The sequence below is a fragment of the Hemitrygon akajei genome, chromosome 8 (genome assembly GCF_048418815.1).
Source record: "Hemitrygon akajei chromosome 8, sHemAka1.3, whole genome shotgun sequence".
Lineage (NCBI taxonomy): Eukaryota > Metazoa > Chordata > Chondrichthyes > Myliobatiformes > Dasyatidae > Hemitrygon > Hemitrygon akajei.
Window position 1 is genome coordinate 47,373,424 of NC_133131.1, and position 20,526 is coordinate 47,393,949.

At 41.5% G+C, this 20,526-nt stretch overlaps 1 protein-coding gene across 5 annotated transcripts in view; it reads right to left on the minus strand.

Moving 5' to 3' along the window:
• srrm3 (serine/arginine repetitive matrix 3) overlaps positions 1-20,526 on the minus strand; it is a 329,821-nt gene that overhangs the window by 17,809 nt on the left and 291,486 nt on the right. For all 5 annotated transcript variants that reach the window (XM_073053804.1, XM_073053803.1, XM_073053802.1 and 2 more), the window contains 2 exons: positions 11,510-11,847; positions 8,163-8,417 (listed from right to left, as the gene is read on the minus strand). In XM_073053804.1, the coding sequence (XP_072909905.1) occupies positions 8,163-8,417; positions 11,510-11,847 (593 nt within the window). The remainder of the gene's footprint in view (positions 1-8,162; positions 8,418-11,509; positions 11,848-20,526) is intronic.

Sequence of the window (20,526 nt, forward strand, 5' to 3'; positions counted from 1 at the left end):
AGTTAAATTAATTGGTTTGCAATCGCTTTCCATTCCCCCATTCTCCAGCCAGGGTGGGTAGAAAAATAGCAATCCGGGTAGCAGCGTTTCCCTCTCGTACAGTCTGGGATATGCAATACTTTATTGATTTATCCATTGTCAGTTATGTTTAACTATTAGTAATGGAAATCAAGGAGAAAGCATTTGATAATGCTTTGAAACTAAACAAACAGAGATTAGGTATAAATAAGTCTTTCACTCTTTGGTAAGATGTGCCAAGTGGGTATGCCAAAATGATTGCTGCTTGGGCTTCAACTTCTAACAATTTATTCAAGATTTAGATGAAGACACCAAAGGCATGGCGATGAAGCAAGTTGTAAAAAGGACAGAGAAGGCTAGAAAGGGATGTAGATCGGGTAAATGAATGCACAAAATCTGGCAGATGGAGTATAGTGCAGGGTAATGTAAAATTATCTACTTGGCAGGAAAACTGAAAAGAAAATATATTATTTAAATGATGATAAACTGCAGGGCTTTGAGTATCCCAGTGCAGGATTTAAAGAAAGCTAGTACGTGGTACAGCAAGTCATTAAGAAACTAACAGAACATTAATGTTCATCGTTAGGGGAATTGAGTATTCAGCCAGCAAGATTATGCTTCAGCTTTTGTGATGCATTAGTGTAATCGTACTTGAGTACTGGGTATAGTTCTGGTCTCCTTGTTTAAAGAAGGAAGCAAATCTACTCGAATCAATTTGATACGACCACCACTTGGATGGGTTAGATGTCTCATCACGGAAGTTTGCAAAGGCTAAGCTTGCACTCGCTGGAATTTCAAAGTGCAAGAGGGGACCTGATTGAGAGACTGGCGTACAGTGCCAGATGCCCAGGTTCAGTCCAAATCTCTGGTGCTGGCTCTGTGGAGTTTGCATGCTCTCTCTGTAGCTCCATGGATTTCATCCATGTGCTCACTGATTCTATAGTGTTTCTTTGTGGATGCCCACAAGAAAATGAACCTCAGGGTTGTATATGGCGACATGCATGTACTTTGGTAATAAATTTACTTTGAACTTAGATAGACACTGTATGAGGAAAAGGGGAGTGGGTAGATGGCAATGAGTTGAAGTTGTAATCAGATCAACTGTAATCTGGTTGAACAGGCCTCTGGGACAAAGTAGCCAACTCCCGCTCTGATTCAAATGTTCGTACATAACCCCCTAACTTCTCTAATTTCACTATGATTATCTCATTCCATATTTCACTCTCATCTACAGTACCGTTATCATCATCTTTTGCATAACTGCACGCATTTAAGGACTCTTTGATCTTGTTATTTCATGCTCGTTATTTATTGCTACTTGCAGTTTGTTGTCCATTGATCCAGTTTACAGTTATATTTGCTAAGTATGCCCACAGAAAGAGTGGTGACATGTATGTACTCTGATCATAAGTTTTACTTTGAACTTTGCTGTCCCGCTGTATATAATATAGATTTCTAAGCCGTTTTATTCGGTCTGATTCAGAGTTGGAACTGGACTTTCCTGAGGCTCCTGATCACTTACACAGGATCTATGACTGCATTCATTTGAATGATGACTGTACGACTATGAGGAAGAGTAGCACAAATGAATCAAGTACATTTTATAAAATGTTTTAATTATTTAATACTTGTTATAATGACTTTGAATTAATGAAATATTGATTTGAAGTTCCAAAAATTTAAGGGTGGTAAAACACGTTTAATTTTTTAAACTACCTAATTATTTATTTTATTTTAAAATTTCAACACATCATACCCTCAGTTCTAATCAACAAGCTCCAAAACCTGGGCCTCTGTACCTCCCACTGTAACCAGATCCTTGCCTCCCTCACAGCCCCTGCGGATCAGAAATAACATCTCCTCCTCACTGACAATCAACGCAGGTGCACCTCAAAGATGAGTGTTTATTCCACAGCTCTACTCTCCACACCCATGACTGTGTGGCTAGACACCAGCTCAAACACCATCAATAAATTTGCTGATGACGCGGCAGAGTTGCTGCTGGTGACAAAGGAGGATTACAGGGGTGAGTTAGATCAGCTGATTGAGTGGTATTGCATCAGCAACCTTGCATTTTACATTCGCAGAACCAAGGAACTGATAGTGGACTTCAGGAAGGGGACGCACACCAGTCCTCATCAAGAGATCCTCACTATTTATTCCCACTATTTTTTGCACTACTTATTTAATTTAATATTTTTAATGTATTTCTACAAAGCCTGCAAAGTACCCAGGACATCTTCAGGGACTGGATTCTCAGAAAGGCAGCGTCCATTATTAAGGACCTCCAGCACCCAGGGCATGCCCTTTTCTCACTGTTACCAGCAGATAGGAGATACAGAAGCCTGAAGGCACACACTCAGTGATTCAGGAACAGCTTCTTCCCCTCTGCCATCTGATTCCTAAATGGACATTGAAACTTGGGCACTACCTCAATTTTTTAATATACCGTATTTCTGTTTTTTGCACATTTTTTTCAATCTATTCAATATATGCATACTGTAATTGATTTACTTATTTATTATTTTTTTCTCTGCTAGATTATGTATTGCATTGAACTGCTGCTGCTAAGTTAACAAATTTCACGTCACATGACCGTGATAATAAACATGATTCTGATTCTAATTCTGATATTAAACCTGATTCTGATTCTGAATTTTTAAAATTATTTCAGCAAAAGCTCAATGGACAGATCTCAGTGTCAAGTTTGCTCTGGCCAGCAAGATCAGTGATACAATATGGACAGTTTGACCTAGGGCCAAAGCCCAGCTGTGTGTGTGAACAGTATGCTCAAAGCACGCAGAATTTGGGCCTTTTGTATTTTTGGGTAAAATGGCAGAGATCCCTGTCACTTCTGGCAATTCTTTGGTAAACCAGCAGAGGGAGACAGAGTAGCTGCTGGAGGATGTTAATGCAGCAGGATTAATATTTCAGCAGCACGACCAGACTTCACTGCATTGTGTAAGTGTGTCTCTTGATAGAGAGACTGGAATCGGTGGCGGACACTATGAAAGCACAGTCGCAACATCATGATATCATTCATTTCATAGCCACTCCTATTTAAATATGTTTCTCAATTTTTAAGTAATTTATCAAAATGACAGTCAAATACCTCTCCTCATTACCTCAGAGTCAAAGGAACGAAACCTGAAACCAGGGCTCATATTTCTGTGCAGAAATGAATAAATAAACAAAAAGGAACATAAAAATCACACCTTGCAAATCTTGAAGTAAATCAAAAATAGAATTTAATTTTTCCCTCAATATTCTGAAATAATGAAATAGAGAATTTATTGCTTAAGCTACCAAAGCCATACACAAGAAGCTGGAGGAACTCAGTGGGTCAGGCAGCATCTATGGAGGAGAAAGGACAGTCAACCACCTGTCCAAATGAGGAATCTCAATCCAAATCCAAATCCAACTGTTCCTTTTCCTCCATTGATGCATTCTGACTCTCTGAGCTCCTCCAGCATCTTACGTGTTGCTCCAGAGTCCAACATCAGCAGCGGAATAAACGAGCGGGTCACGGACTTCAGGAAGGGGGTGGTGCACATACTCCTGTTTACATCAATGGTGTTGAGGTTGAGAGGAATGTGGAATAATTCCTAGGAGTGAGCATCAACAGTAGCCCAGCCATAGATATCAGCCGACTCGAGAAATTTGACATGTCCCCACTGACCCCTACCGATTTTTAACAATGCATCGTAGAAAGTATTCTATCCGGATGCATAACAGCTTAGCATTCCAACTGCTCTGCTGGCGTCCACAAGAAACAGCAGAGAGTTGTGGACACAGCTCAGCACATCAGAGACCAGCGTCCTCCCTATATTGAAATCTCTCACTGCCCCAGGAGAGCAGGCAGCATAATCGAAGACTCCACTCACCCCAGACATTCCCTCTTCCATCAGCAGATGGTACAAAAGCCTGAAAGCAGGTGCCACCAGGCTCAAGGGCAGTTTCTATCCTGATGTTTTAAGACTATTAAATAGTTCCCTAGTATGATAACTTGGACTCTTGACCTCATAGTCCTCCTCGATATGCTCATGCACCTTACTGTTTACCCTTACTGTTTACACTTTCTCTGGAGCTCTTGCACTTTATTCTACATTATTATTGCTTTACATTGTCCTACCTCAATGCCCGGTGTAAGTAACTGATCTGTATGAACAGTATGGAAGACAAGCTTTTTAATGCTTCTCAGTACACGTTCCAATCCTTGTGTGCTTCCTTGAGCTTCCAAAGCCCTCTCCCCATCCCAGTGTAAAGAATTCCGAAGAATCACCACTGCCAGCATCAAGAAAATTCTCCTTGTCTCTGCCTTAAATGACGCACACAATACTCAGAGATTGGGATTCCTTAGACAGGAGAGCAACCTTCCCTGCATCCAGCCTCTCGAGTCTCACAGAATATTGCAAGCAAGATCTCTTTGGATTCTTCTAAATTACAGATAATATTGATCTAGTCTAGTCAATTTCTTCTTATAAAACACTATCCTTGGGATCAGTTTAATGTAACTCTTCCACGCAAAAAATGGTTTTGTGTAAGGAGACAAATGTCTCCTGTGCACAGCATTCCAGGGGTGGCTTCACTAGAGCCTTGTACAATTACAAAAAGACATTTTTACTCTCAAATGCAAGTTTTCTTGAAATCCAGCCAATGTACCATTTGCCTTCCTAGTTGCTTGCTGCAACTGCTTGATAACTTTTAGTAATTTGTGTTTAGCTTCCTGTGAACATCAATATTATCCATTCCGTCACCATTTAAAAAAAGTACTTGCCTTGTGCATCAAAATTTTCTACATAACGTCCCTCCAAAGCAGAGGTTCCCAACCTGGGGTCCATGGACCCCTTGCTTAATGGTATAAAAAAGGTTGGGAGCCCCTGATCTGAAGTCTATTTCTATCTACCTCACAGTTCCTAGGTAATTATGTTTCATATGATATTTGGCTTCTTTATTATATTGATTGTGAATAGCAAACACTAAGTGTGGACAGGATTTTATCCAAAAGACAGCACTTCCACCACACTGCAACATTTCTTCAGTCCTCCCGAAGTGTCACCCTAGACCTGTGTTCATGTTTCCATCAAGTATCTGGAGCAGATGTCAAAACCAGATAAGTGTGCTTAACAATTGAGGGTCAGGAGGATTTTCATCAGTTACAACATAGCGTATAGAAGTTAGGAGGTTATGTTGCAGTTGTAGAAGATGTTGGTGATGCAGCACTTGGAGAATGGTGTCCAGGTTTGGTTGCCCTGCTATAGGGAAAATATTGCAAATACTGTGGTTCAGAGAAGATTTACAAGGCTGTTGCCAGGACTCGAGGGACTGAGTCGCAGGGAGAAGTTGGGAAGGCTAGGAGTTTTCCCCTTGGAGAGTAGGAGACAGAGAGATGATCTCATAAGGGTGCATAAAGTTACAAGGGTACAGACAGGGTAAATGCTCACAGTTTATTCCAAAGTTTGGGAATCGAGAACTAGAGGGCATGGGCTTAAGGTGTCAGCGGAAAAGTTTAATAGGAACTTGTTTTTGTTTTACACATAGAATAAGCTCCCAAAGGCAGGCACTTTTTAAATACAGTTGGACGGATACAGAGAGATATGGGGTAAATGCAGGTAAATGGGACTGGTTTAGATCAGAGCCTTGGGTATTATTTACAGTTGGATTGAGGGCATGTTTCTGTGCTGTATGATCTGTGACTAATACTGAATCCTAATTTACCACTTGCACTGTAAAATGCAGTGGCATTGTGGAGATACGTCACTATCAAAGGAGATGTAAGGTGCTCCTTCCTTTCCCTAGACTGTAGCCCCCGATCAGGGTCATGTGAAGCTACAGAAGCAGCTGGTGGATGGTCGTATGAGCAGCTGGTGCACATCACAAGTCCTGGTTGTGCGACCACTGATGCCAGGCAGACAATCTCTGAAGGGTATTGATAATGGCTGGGGTCACCCATCTTGTAAAGACGTGCCCAGGAGGCAATGGTAGTGGAAAAACTATGATCGCCTGCGTCATGGAACGTAATGATGTGCAAGTGGAACAAGTGTCATATCTGCCCCTACACCTCCTCCCTCACTACCATTCAGGGTCCCAAATGGTCCTTCCAGATGAAGTGATACTTCACCTGTGAGTCTGTTGGGGTCATCTACTGTATCTGGTGCTCCCTGTACATTGGAGAGACCTGGTGTAGATTGGGAGACAGCTTCACTGAGCACCTACGCTCTGTCCATCAGAAACTGCGGGATCTCCTGGTGGCCACCCATTTTACTTCCACTTCCCACTTCCATTCCGATATGTCAGTCCATGGCCTCCTCTACTGTTGTGATGAGGCCACACTCAGGTTGGAGGAACAACACCTTATATTCCCTCTGGGTTGCCTCCAACCTGATGGCATGAACATTGATATCTCGAACTTTTGGTAATTGCCTTCCCTCTTTCACCATTAACCATTCCCATTTCCCTCTCTCACCTTATCTCCTTACCTGCCCATCACCTCCCTCTGATGCTCCTTCCTCTTCCCTTTCTTCCATGGCCTTCTGCCCTCTCCTATCAGATCCCCACTTCTCCAGCCCTTTATCTCTTTCACCAATCGACTTCCCAGCTCTTTACTTCGCACCCTTCCCCTCTCCCGGTTTCACCTCTCACCTACAACCTTGTACTTCTTCCTTCCCCCCCACCCTCATCTTCTGACTCTGACTTCTCATCTTTTTTCTCCAGTCTTGACAAAGGGTTTCAGTCCAAATCATCAACTGTTTACTGTTTTCCATAGATGCTACCTGGCCTGCAGAGTTCCTCCAGCATTTTGTGTGCGTTGCTTGGATTTCCAGCATCTGCAGATTTTCTCTTGTCACATAATGATGTTGATTGTAAAACACACAGTTTGTGCTTCAACAGCACTGTGCCCAACAAATTGAATCATATGGCACCGTGTTTTTTTGTATTATGCAAATTCTATGAAAGATAATAAATAAACTAAAACAGTGCCTTATTGTGGATGAAGTCTGTGATTTATTTTCTCCCAATGACTTTCTTTCATTTGCCTGAGGTGTGAAATGTGGAGAGCCCTGGGTACGTGAGAAAGGATCCAAAGTCACACAGAGCTTGTTAGGTCAATTTCAGTGACGTATGAATGTCTCTTGATGAAAATCCATGGCTAAAACTAGCTTTTCCTAAAAAGGTTTAATTACTTACATTAGAATTCCCCATTTGCCCATGCTTAAGTTCAAACATGTTCCTAAATCAGGGATCCAGAGCCCTGTCGTATCTGAACCCATGGCAGGTAGGCAGCACTTGACCATGGAGGAGTCATCACTTGGAATCGAAAATGTCTGGGGGCTGATTCTGCTGGAAGGATGGGTTATCCCACAGAAGCACAACATAGGAAGTTAAAACCTCTTCAATTTTGCCGTTCCTGATCAATACATTCTATTGCTGGGGAAGAGCTGCTTGGCTTACTCGCTCACTAATTAAGGTGTATCACTGCAGATTGAGATCTTCTTCATTGATACCTTAACCTTACCCTCTGCATAAAAACCTGGTGATCTCCCATTCATATTATAGCATTAGTTTCCTTAAACAATAAAGACCAAATAAATCTTGTTCACAGACATTCTAGCAGAAACGCGATCTCTAGTAAGTTAAATAAAATCCTTGATTCATTTGACAGGTTTTGAAACTCATGAACAGAAAATGGAACAAGCAAATAAACTTAAATAAAGGTTGAACAGTTAAGAAATGACTTTGATCAAAAATCTCTTCACGTGACTGAAGCTGGTCCACTTATTTATTTCTTGAGATACGGCGTTGTATAGGACCTTTTGGCCCTTCGAGTTGTGGTCATGTGGAGAAAGTACAAATTCCTTACAGGCAACTGGGTCACTGTTACTGTAAGCATGCTAACCACTATGCTACCGTAAAGCCCTTGGCCAGATTTTTACAGATGATCCCAACCTGCTGCAGGTTCAGATCTTGCAAAAGGCCTGGGGTGAAGGGCCACCTGTGACGTTTACATAAAGCGCACAGACTCACTGAAAACCTGAGAGTACTGCCCACTCCGCTTCACAGGTATCACACACAGCGGGCAAATCGTAGTCGCACCAGTGTAGAGAAAGTGACCCGGCCCCACATGGTGGTAGATTGAAGCTGACCTGGACTGCTCCTTGCGAGGCGACGACCGAGATTTGCTCCGCCCGTCTCTCTTGTCGTGTGACCGCGAGCACGAGCGGGACCGGGACGTGCTGGAGCTCCTGGAGCTGCTCTTGTGCCTGGGGCTGTAGGAGGAGCTTTTCTTCTTGTCCGCGTTGTGGCTGCTCGGTTGTTCGTGCTTGCCTGGCGAGCGGCCACGGCTCTTGTTCCGTCTTGCGTAATGCCTTCGACGGTGGCGACTTGGTGCCTGCCTTAACCTTCGGGAAATCAAACACATGCACTCTTATTTCATGTTGCTTTATGACCTACTGTGAAAATGAGACGGGGGGGGGGGGAGGGTGGAAAGGTCTTCTGGAACGTCCAGCTTCACCCTACCTCTGTTGTTACTGAGCGTCACAGGCTGGGCTCTGTCAGCTACAGACATGCAGAGTGGGAGTTACGGCATGTAAATTGGAGGGAGCGTATCACTGTTTTCTATATTTTACAGAGTGCCCACACCACTGATTCGGAAAGGGAATGTCCGGGTGTGTGGATGCCCCTTTGTTCATCGAGTTTCTTGAGCGGGGTTGGTATTGACTTCATCCAGGAAAGTGGAGGATATCCCATCACAGTCCTTTCTTGTGTCAGAAATCAAAGCACTTGCCCAGGCGTCTCACCAGCTCTCTTAACCTCTGACCTGCTTTTCAGGAAAATGGGTTTATGAGACAATGGCAAAGTTTACAGCCGTGTGCATCGATGCACAGAGGAACCAAAGCCATCTCCCATTTGAATAATAACCCAAAGCATGTACAATTTGAAGTAATGTACACATGGTTTCATGTCAAGATTAAATTCCTATCCAGTTAAGACTCTGGTCAACGATGGGATGTTTATTAATTCAATAACACCAGGCTCTCACTCGAGGGAACTGATTCTTGCCTGGCGCTTGTGTGGGTTGGGCATTACTTACCACTTATACATCTGAGCCTAAATTTTGTCCAGGCCTTGCATTATTATCAGGGGAGTCAAGAAGATAACTGAGTCGAAGTATGACTACCCTCCAAGAGGACCACAACCTCGTCGTGGTTTGGAGGCTTGCGTGCCTCACTGACCTGGAGTCAGGGCTTTATGCTTTGGCTCTTAGTAGGGTCACACATGCCAAACAGGTCAAAGGGTAGAGGTCAGACTAAGGGTGGTGCGCTAGTCTTCCATGTTCGGTGGTTTAGCTCAGGGCAAACAACCCTGACTGGTCAAAAAAATGTTACAGAAACAGCAATGAAGAATCCTTCCAGACTTTGATTGCTGCCCTCAGTGCTGGTGGCGTAACAGGCAATAAGTGATTAACACTGCACTAATTATGGCATGAAGATTATTGATGAAATAACCAGAGGTCTGGGATTCTGCAAAATTGCCCTTGGATTGAAAAGCTTGCACTCATCTTTTGCGCAAGGCATGGCTGCAGACTGGTAGATCTTTCTTTCCCATTTTCAGTGTACCCCGGAGTTCTTCACAAAAGTATTTTAACATTTCACACTGACCTCAGAGCCTTTACAGTACCTTGAATAGGGAAATAAGGCAAGAATGGAACACAATGTTATCTAAGCTCATACAACTGCATCCTGCCCTTGGTCGTCTGCTGGGTCAACAATGAAAACTTGCTAATTTTCTGCTGAGCTTGCTTGTCTTGAGAAGAATATAATTACATGGACTGAACTGCGAGGTTATAAGAAAATATCAATGAATGAAAGTATGAGCACATTGTGTCAGTGTCTGGAAATTGGATTTCACCCATCTCTGGTGCACTCAGTTTTACCCTGGAAGACACCCCACAGAAAATCTACACACTGGCAAATGTACCAGCACTGTTAAAGAGCTCGCTCTGTAACAGACTGCAATGTGAATGAAGGGACACAGAAATGAAGGTAGGTGGAGGGCGAGGTGGAGAATGGGGGAAGGGGGGGCAGAGAAAGGAAACTGAATTCAAGGGGAAGAGGGGGAGGGGGAGAATGCAGATACTGGAAACTGGAGCAACACAAAATGTGCTGGAGGAACTCAGTGGGTTGAGCAGCATTTGTGGGGGAAGTGGAATTGCCGACACTAGTTCGAAACCCTGCATCAGGTTTGGAAGGTGGGCGAGGTTGGGGTCAGGAGGAGAAAATCTGAGTGTGGGTTTAGGCGTATTTAAAGGCATTAGGTGATTTTAAAGAGGAGGTTGATAGGTTGATTAATAAAGATATTGAAGGTTACAGGGAGAAGCCAGGCAACTGAAGTTGAGAGGAAAAATAAATCAGCCAGGATTGAATGGTGGAGTGTACCCAATGGGCCAAATTGCCTAATTCTACCCCTATGCCTTCTGATCTGATTGGGCCTCTGTCAATGTTCCTCATTTAAAAAGGAGCAGGGCAACAAATTCAACATGGCTCCCCCTTTCAGTGTTCTGCAATTCCTTGTTTGGCTGTGAGTACACAAAGATCACAGGCTAGGCCCTTACAATTCAATATCTGTCAGTGAGTCAGACGTTGAATGTTAACGATCCCGTCACAAGTGTGAAATATAATGGGAAGATGACATTGGTAGGGTGAATCATGACAGAAAGTGACTGATTTATGCACATTTTATGGACATCACATGAGTACAAATATTTCTTTTCTAATGCAAATACCAAGCTAAATTTTGCAATGTGACTGCTGGGTCTTAGGGTGGGGGTGTGGTGATACCTCTTTATCAAAGGTGGTGTAGGCACTCCTTCTCTCTGCTAGCCTACTGGTCGCCCTTGGGCAAGGTGTAGCATTTGCTAAGTCCCCCGATCAGGGTCAAATGAAGCCATGGGAGCAGGTGGTGGATGGTCGTATGAGCAGCCGGTGCATATCACGAATCCTGGTTATGTGACCACTAATGCCAGGCAGACAATCTCTGAAGAATATTGATAATGGCTGGAGTTACCTGTCTTATAAGAACACCACTCAGAAGAAGGCAAAGGCAAACACTTCTGTAGAAAAATTTACCAGGACAATCATGGTTATCAGTCCGTAATCGTCCATGTGATAGGACATGGCGCATAATGATGATGATGCTGTGTCTGACTGTGGCACTTTACACCAACTCTAAGGGGCTGCATTTTGGGACTAGCTGGAATTGACTGACAATAAGGAAAGTGAAATGTGGCTAGAGTTACATTTCCATTCAGCCACATACAACGGCCCGAAAACCAAATCTATGAGCTGAAGTGTAGTCTCCATGGAAGGAGCAGTACATGTCATGTGGCATCGAATGACCCAAAAATGGATAGACAAGAGTTCAAAAGATTTGGGGATGTTGACCAACAATAGACCTCGTCTTTTGAAAAGCAGAGAAATAACAGAGGACTAACTTCTTTGCTCGTGCGCGTTTACTCCGGCCTGACGTGTGGTGCGATCGTGATCGGCTGCCGACAGATTCTGCAGAGTCACTGCTGAAGTCTGATTGGCTTGGGGAGCGAGAAGATACTTTGTGAGCCGGGAGGCTCGACTTCCGCCGGCTTGAACCCCTGTGTGTGGATGCTGACCTTGACCTGGGCTTTGCGTGCCTGCCCTCAGCGGAGGATCTCCTAGGGGATTTGGACCTGAAACTCCTGGAGTTATGCTTCGAGTGCTTGCCTTCCTTCGCCTTTGGAGACTTTGATGCCGACCTGGGCTCTTTTCCTGGAGACAATGACCTGGAGTCGGTGCTCTGCAGCAGGAGAAAAAGGCTAACCTTAAAAGAGACTCTGACACATCGGTAACACTTCGTTCCAATTCTTGCCACATCCCTATGACACAGCCTACGTCAATAGTTTATCTAACACAGTCCTCTACAGTGCAGCTCATGCAAGATCTTGCATGCAAACCAAAAATTAATTGAAAATAAAAACCTGGAATGGGAAAAAACATAAAGAGTCAACAAAAGTTTAAGAAGGAATAGAATGGAAGATAAATAAATATTAAAAAGTGAGCTTAACGGGTTGCTGTATTTTTTTGAAGAAAGGACAAGTTTTCTTACAATTCCTGGTTTAAAAAAAAACAAGGTGAAGATAGACAACTTGACTGAACAGCACAGAAATGGAAGGCAAAAATTGAAAAAAATCCACAAATGTATTAATTATCACTCAAACAAAACTCGCTGAATAATACTGTTTTCTTTTTGTGCTTTTTCCTGCAGAGAACTGCTCATCTGTCATCAGCGACCCAGATTATTAATTTTTTTTGTACCCCCGTTTGGTTAACATACACTTACCAATCAGGTAGCATTTCCTCCATTAGTAGGTAAGGTGTGAGGAAAAAGGGAAAAGCGGGGCAACATAAGTGCATCATTAGAGTCACAAAATGCAAGAGAAAAAAAGACACAAAAAAGCCCTTTCCAAGTAGTGAAATATGAACAATGTTTGAAATTAAGAATGTGCAAAAGGAATTTATTAATACTACAATAATGCAACAGCTTCAATGCCCAAGTACTGATGCACTAAAATAAGGCCAGTCCGGGGTCTCTGGGCCACAGCTCGACACAAGGAAAATATATATGCACATGGATCGTCAGATTTTACCTGTGAAGTTTAGTGCAGGAGGTATTAAGAAACAAAGTGAAATGCAGTATGTCTAATTATGCTTTAAATGCAGGAATAGGCCCCTCCTAATCTCTGTGACCTAGAACTCTCTTCAGCTGCACACAGGGGAAGGGAAACTTTTTGAAGACAAAATTAAGAACTGAATTTATAATAATGTATTTTTGCTTTCAGTTCTGACGTGTTAATTAATCCCAAAGATTTTGTGAATTAGTTCAGGGAAAGTGCATCATTTCTAGTTTCCTCCTTTAGTCAAAAGAGATTGGCGAAAGAGCCATCTCTATTTTCCAGCCAGATTTTGTTATCAAGATTAAACAACTCGCTTTTATTTTTCTGTTTAATGTGTCCTTCGATATAGGCGATGTTCTTGCCCATTCTAGACTACACAACACATTAAATTTTCTAGTTGTAAGGTTCTTTCATTTTTCAACCATTTCCATTTATAGAGCATATTTCCTGTAAAATAGATAAACCTAAGATGCCTCCTAGAGGAAAAAAACGTGGTTAAGAAGAGATCGTCGGCTTTACTGGGCCCAGCTCGATGATACCATCCCCACCCCAGTATTAATTCTGTGACTGCGGCTACCTGATGGTTTTCTAGATGGTCATTTGTGATCTCTGGCCTTACTTGTTCACTGTGGTGACCCGATTTCACTTCCGAAAAGTAAACACGCTGTAGCACCCAAACATAACACATCTCATATGCTCAAGCCTTTACCCCAGGTTCATCATAACTGCACCATAATGACTGTGAGTTATATCAGTCACCAAGGATTCTGATGGCTGAGCTTAAGTTTCTAGTTCGGAGACATTCTGCACTGTGCATGATAATAGTGCAAGTATTTAGCCAAAAATTAATTTTACTAAAGAACTGGAGAAACGCCCACTATAAAGTGGCCAATACTTGATAACTTTCAAATGATAATTTAACATTCTGAAATTATCTCAGCAGCAGCTTTTAAAAATTTATTTCCCTAACAAGTTCTTTTCAATCTCCTTAGGACAAAATCAACCACAATATATATGTGAACAGATTTTGGTTGGGTGCAACTGCTTAATGGTTTCAGAGGGTGGGAGTGGAGGATTAAAGCAGTCTCAAGTGACTGCTCCCCAACTCTACTTGGTCTCCCTTGTATCGCATTATGGCAAAGATTAGGTCAGAATGAGAAGCGGATGGACTGCTGATCTAGTGCTACTATTTTATAGGGGATTTAAAGACTTTGGAATGGAGACCTCAGCTTTTTGTTTAAACATTGCAAACTTAGTTGGTTTATTTAAAACAAAATGAAAATTTCTGCCAATACACTTGATTTTCACCAAGTTTCCAAGTGTTCATGAATGCAAAAGGACACTATAAAATTGTACTTGTGGATCGTATGCTTTAGGAAGTCTGAGTTTTTAATTAATGGGGATTAATGTTTGGAAAACACAACTGATCAAATGAACAAATTTTAACCTCACTTGTTTTCAACATAAAAGAAAATAATTGATAATAATCAAATAACACTTTAAAAACTACCTTAAAAATGAAAAGCGTCATTGGTTTCAGGGCTGAAAGGTGCTACTTGTAATGAGGGCCTTGTTTTGCTTTCCTATTCAATGTTCTCTGTCATATCTGGGATTTATAAGTGCACAGGAACTGCAGACAAAAGGTGTCTCTGCTGCTCTTCACCAAGATCCTTGGCAGTGCTACATGTTGTTTTTATTGACAATTTTCCTCCCTCCCTCCACCCCCTGAAGGGACAGCATCTTGAACTCTTGAGAACATAGGAAAGCAACATTACTTTGCATGGGTAAACTGCAGATATGTGTTCTCCATACTAGAGCTTTGATATTCCTTTTGTTAAAAACTGCATTGTTAAACTCATTTGGCCTTCCATAATTTTCTATCAAGCAAGTCAACGTGTTCGGTTAAAATGACCTTAATTTTAAAAGTTCCATCAGCTTTAAGACTTCACTGTAACCCAATTATGTACAGATCTCTTGAAAGCCTTGACTTTATTGTGAAGCCAGAAAGCAAAGTACGATTCAAGCAAAAGATCTAGAAGGAGACAACTAGCCATGCATTTCCAGAAGCCTGGGAGCTTCCCCAAACATTCAAAGAAGATGTAAAAGGTGCTAAGGAAATATTTGCTCTACTGGTAATCACCTTTTTTAAAGCAGGTGTTATATATACTCACTAAACACCAGAATAGACACAGGAAGTTGAGAACACGGGACAAATACACTCCACAAAGTTAGAGAAGATCTGCAAAGATAGCTAGAGATCAAAGCTTATGAGGGATGCTCGATGCAGTCTTAACTCACTTTTTTTCCCCCTTTAAATTTATTCCTCCTCTAGAATATGCAGTGTCCCAAACAAGGAATAGTTGGAACAATATTTCCGCCAAGTGTACTGGCAAAATACTCACGCACCTTATACATTCATTTGCTCTTTACTTTTTGAGATCTTTCCTTTTTTATTTTCTATAGCTAGAGAAGAACATACAACTATATTCAGGGATGCTACATATGTTAGTACAGTGACTGAAAATAAGAGAAATGAAAGAAAATGGCTTAAAAGGCATCATTCATGGATCAGTGCTACAAACAACACAGATATGCATCTTAACAACTCTAAAGAACATGAAGGCTAAAAAAAAACACAAATTCAGAGCAGGGGCTTATTGGAGGATTTAATAATGAAACAGAACAACCCGAAAACAAAAAAAAAAACCCTCTAAAATAGAAATCAAATAGAATTAACTTCAAGCCAGGGTGCTTTAACAGACTCATCTGCAGATGTGTTGCGTGTCAAGGCAAATAAATACCTACCTTTCCAACCACTGATAGGAATGCAATAATAAAAGAAAACAATATTCTCCACATTGGAGTGCAGTATGGGGAAAGAGACAATGACTCTTTAGTAACGTGCCTTTTGACTTGAAGCTGACTGTTAGTTTTTCCTCTATTTTCTTTAAGCTCAAACATTGCAGCCATGATGTTTCATTCACAAAATGCTCAATAAAAGAAAATTGTTGTTAAACATAAAAGCCCAACCACATGCAATGCAATAACGTTACGAGACAACTTGTTAAGGGAAACGGAAAGTGCACGTGGATCATATGCACAGAGGAAGTTCACAGGTGACAAAAAGCACACAGAGAGGGAAAGGAAGCTGTCAATGAGAGAATGGGCGACACAACCAGAACACCCTATGGATAATTTCTAGTTGGGCAAGTTAAGAACTATTTAAAGTTTCTGTTGCCAACCTGATCAGCATTTAGAAAAGTATATGATTTCCCTGACTCGGAAATTGTCAAGGTGGATGTATATGCCAATTTTGTGTAGGCTGTTGAGTACTCTGAACCAAAACAAAATATGCACACATACAAGGAAAGGCAAATCTTTTATGTAAAGATGCAGATCCCATGTGCATTCCCATCTCCAGCACCTGGGCAATGGTCTGACTTCTGGTGTTCACATTATAGAAGCTGCTTGTCACTTAGCCTGTTGACGTCATGTCAGGCAGCATCTCCAAAGTCATATGGTCACCCCTTTATATGCCCACCTATTAATGAAAGTTTAAACCTAGCTCATGATGTTTCACTCGTTCCTCTGACTAAAACTTTCCTAAGATTATATTAGCTGCTGAACTCAAATATGAACGAAGTAAAATCTGTGTGAAGATACAAAACAGTAAAATCTGCTTTATTGGCATTTCTCCTCTGAACTGAAGATACCGCCTGATGCTACTAAAACAACGGCAATAATAAGAGACACTATAAGTGATGACTCCATCCGAACCTGTTTTCGTTTTCTGTACCAACATACATGGTTATTCCTCATCATATCTATTGAATGTGAAAAATTAAGTTCTATGAGGGTTAAATAATCTGAGGCTAGAAATGGTCTCCGACAACACCTGAACAGATACTTATATTTAAGAACAGTCACAAATTTCACCTTATGAGAAATTGTAAAGGGATTTCAGTTAAAAATATATATTCTCAGAGTGAGCGTGTTGCTGGCAAGGCTGAAGTGATTGATTTCTTTGTGATGATGGGGGTGAACCAGCTTCTTAACCAACTGTTCCCAGTTGTTTGTAGTAATTTGATACACGAGTTTCTTGCTAGACTATGTTAGAATGCAATTGTGCAGACAGAGGAGTGAAGTCAGAAGTTGTTTCTAGCAGGTAGGGGTGATGTTCTGTGTTCTGCCTTTGGGCAATTGGTTTATCTTTACTATGTGATTAAGCACATTCAGCTCTTATTCTGAAGTGAACTGATTCAGATCTGCATTGGGTCGCTTCCTGTGCGATCAGGAAGTGGTAAACAGGAAAGCACACTGGCTGCCCAGAGGTTTATGTTAGGAGCGAAATAAGTTTGTTTCCCCAACAGAAGCATTGCTTGTAAGCTGATGTTATGGTATTTAGATGTTAATCTTAAGGTATCAATAAGATCTTGCTGAAATAGAATGTTATTTTTGAGTTTTGAGTTTATTAGACACTAACCTAGATGCTAATGGTTTACACATATCATTTACCTGTAGTATTTACTTGTTGGAATCTTATCTTTACCTTCAGGAAACTTAACTAAGTTCTTAGTTATCTGTGCATATTTACTTGTGTGAATGGAACAAGGTGGTGATTCCACTGCATTTTGTTTCACTCCTTATTCACTCTGTCATGTCATTGAGTCTGCAATAAATAAAAAAAACCAGGAGCTGGAGGCTATATCCTGACTCTCATGTCATTTTTGGATGGGGTTTGGCTGACAGTCTGACCTCAGTGAGGGCAGTACACTCTGCCATTTGCTCAGGAGCATTAGGCAACTCTTTATCTCTTTATTTTTACTGATATATTCAGATATGTTATTATCACCAAGGTACTCATATCTGACTGTGCTTGCTCTTGATGTGAGTACAATGAACACAGAGACAGCAATGCTCCTAATTTTTTTCTTTTGTGCATAGTTACACTCTAAACTGTTAAGTTTCAAGACTGTTGTCTTTTTAAATGTTACGAGTTGAACCACCTCTATTACATAATATATCTATTCAAAATTTAGGGAACTACATCTAACTTATAAATTATATGGTTGTTTCCCACAATTTGCAAACTGCTTTGCTGGCAATTATAATGAACTGTATGCATAAGTACTTCAGTCAGTCAAAGCAAAATGATGGAGGACACATTCAACCGGTTATACTTTCTGTCAGTACTGGTAAGTTAAAGCACATGGATCAACAGTGAGTAATGTATTTAGTGCCATGCCGATGATATAGAAGGTGATTAAAGCTTTCAACAAGGTCCACCATAGCAGGCTGATCCATTAGATTTATGGCACATGTTAAAATTGTACAAGGCATTGGTGAGGCCAAATTTGGAGTATTGTGTACAGTTCTGGTCACCGGATTATAGGAAAGATGTCAACAAATTAGAGAGAGTACAGAGAAAATTTACTAGAATGTTACCTGGGTTTCAGCACCTAAGTTACAGAGAAAGGTTGAACAAGTTAGGTCTTTATTCTTTGGAGTGTAGAAGGTTGAGGGGGGACTTGATAGGGGTATTTAAAATTATGAGGGGATAGATAGAGTGGACATGGATAGGCTTTTTCCATTGAGAGTAGGGGAGATTCAAACAAGAGGACATGATTTGAGAGTTAGGAAGCAAAAGTTTAAGGGTAACACAAGGGGTTACTCAGAGAGTGGTTACTCAGAGAGTGGTAGCTGTGTGGAATGAGCTTCCAGTAGAAGTGGTAGAGGCAGGTTCGGTATTGTCATTTAAAATAAAATTGGGTAGGTATATGGACAGGAAAGGAATGGAGGGTTATGGGCTGAGTGCGGGTCACTGGGATTAGATGAGAGTAAGCATTCGGCACGGACGAGAAGGGCCGAGATGGCCTGTTTCCGTGCTGTAATTGTTATATGGTTATTATATGGTTATATTAATCCCTGGATACTAGATGGACTGGACTCAAAATTGACTTGGTCATTGGAGACGGAGGAGAGTGGAGGAGGAGTTTTATTCTGACCAGTGTTGATCTACAGGAATCCGTTTCTTGCATATAGACATGGTTTGGAAAAAAATCATAGGCAAATTTGCAGATGAAACAAAAATTAATGAAGGCACGAGACTGTAGATGCTAGAATCTGGACTAACATACAAAGCACTGGAAGAACTCAAGGAGTCAGGCAGCATTTATGGAGAGAAATGGACAATTAACATTGTGTCTGGACCAACGTTCTTCCAGCATGTTGCTCCAAAAATTAGTAGAAGTGAGAAAGGTTGTGAAAGGATTCATCGGGATACAGAGCAGCTGGAAATATGGATAGATGGAGTTTAATCTGGGCAAGTGTAAAGTATTGCACTTTGGAAAGTCAAAGGAGAAAGAATATAGTAAATTCCAGGGCCATTAGGATGTACAGAGGGATTTAGAGATGTACAGTCTTAGCTCCATGAAAGTGGAAATACATGTAGTTAGGATGGGTTTGGGTATTTGATCCTCCACAATATTCCATGATGGAATTTAAACTGGAGGTGGCAGTGTTTTATTTTACGAGGTTGAGTTGCGAGCTCGACATCAACCTGGCACGGATGGAGAGCGCGCTCGGGAGCGGTCTGTCACTGGATCGAACTCGGGAACCTCCGTTCTCAAGCCCGGTGCTGATCTCACTGCTCCATCAGCTCACCACAGGGTGGAAAAGATGTATAACAATCCTACCTTCATCAGTCGGATGTTGAGTGTAAAAATCAAGATGTCATTTTGTATATGTACCTGTATGTATAAAACTGCATTCAGATTTCATTTAGAGTATTAAGTGCAATTCTAGTTGCTTCATTACAGTGTGGGATGTGGACATTTGGAGAGGATGCAGAAGACATTCACTGAGATGTCTGAATTAAAGAAGACCAGCTATAAAGAGTACTTGGATACATTTGCAATGATTTCATTGTAATGTCGGCGGCTCAGGGACAACCAAATCTAAGTATAGAAAATTACAAGATGGGGTAGGAAGTGTGATTCTTTTTCGCAGGACAGCATACTAGAGAGAGGGACTGCTTGGAGGGGATTTCAAAGGCAAGTTTTATTCATACAAGAGTGGTAGGTGCCTGGCATGCAGATAGGATAGGAATGGTTAAGAGGCATTTAGATGGTCACATAAACTGGCCGGGCATGGAAGGATGTACAAGACGTACAGGCAGATGGGATTTATTTGCATCGACATCACCAAGGCCCTGTTCCTGTGCTGCATTATCACATGTTCCAAATCCTATCTGAGGCATTATTTACTACGATTTTCTCAAATTAGACCCTCAGTTAATTGCTAAAATTTCAGCTTACCATGAAAATTGATTTTTTTTTGGTCTTCTTTAGATCAGTGAACTGTTATACAATTCTCAGATCAGTAAATTTGTTATAAATGGAATCAAATTCAGGGGATTGTGATCTGATTTCCTTTAAGAATAGGTGGTTTAATACAGTATTTTATGTGCGGATCAGTACAGAGTTTAAGAAATTGTGTTGAGAGAAAATGATTGCTGTAACTTGTAATTTAGTGGCATGGTGGCGTGGTTAGCACACACGTTTACGGTGCCAGTGACCTGGGTTCAATTCCAGTCACTGCCTGGAAGGAGCCTGTCTGTGCTCCCCATGGCAGCTTGGATTTCCTCCGGATGCTCCGGTTTCCTCCCACTGTCCAAAGACATACCGGTTGGGAGGTTTATTGGTCATTGTAAATTGTCCCGTGATTAGACTAGGATTAAATCGGGGGACTGCTGGGCGGTGCATCTCGGACGGCCAAAATGGTCTATTCAAGAGCTGTATCTC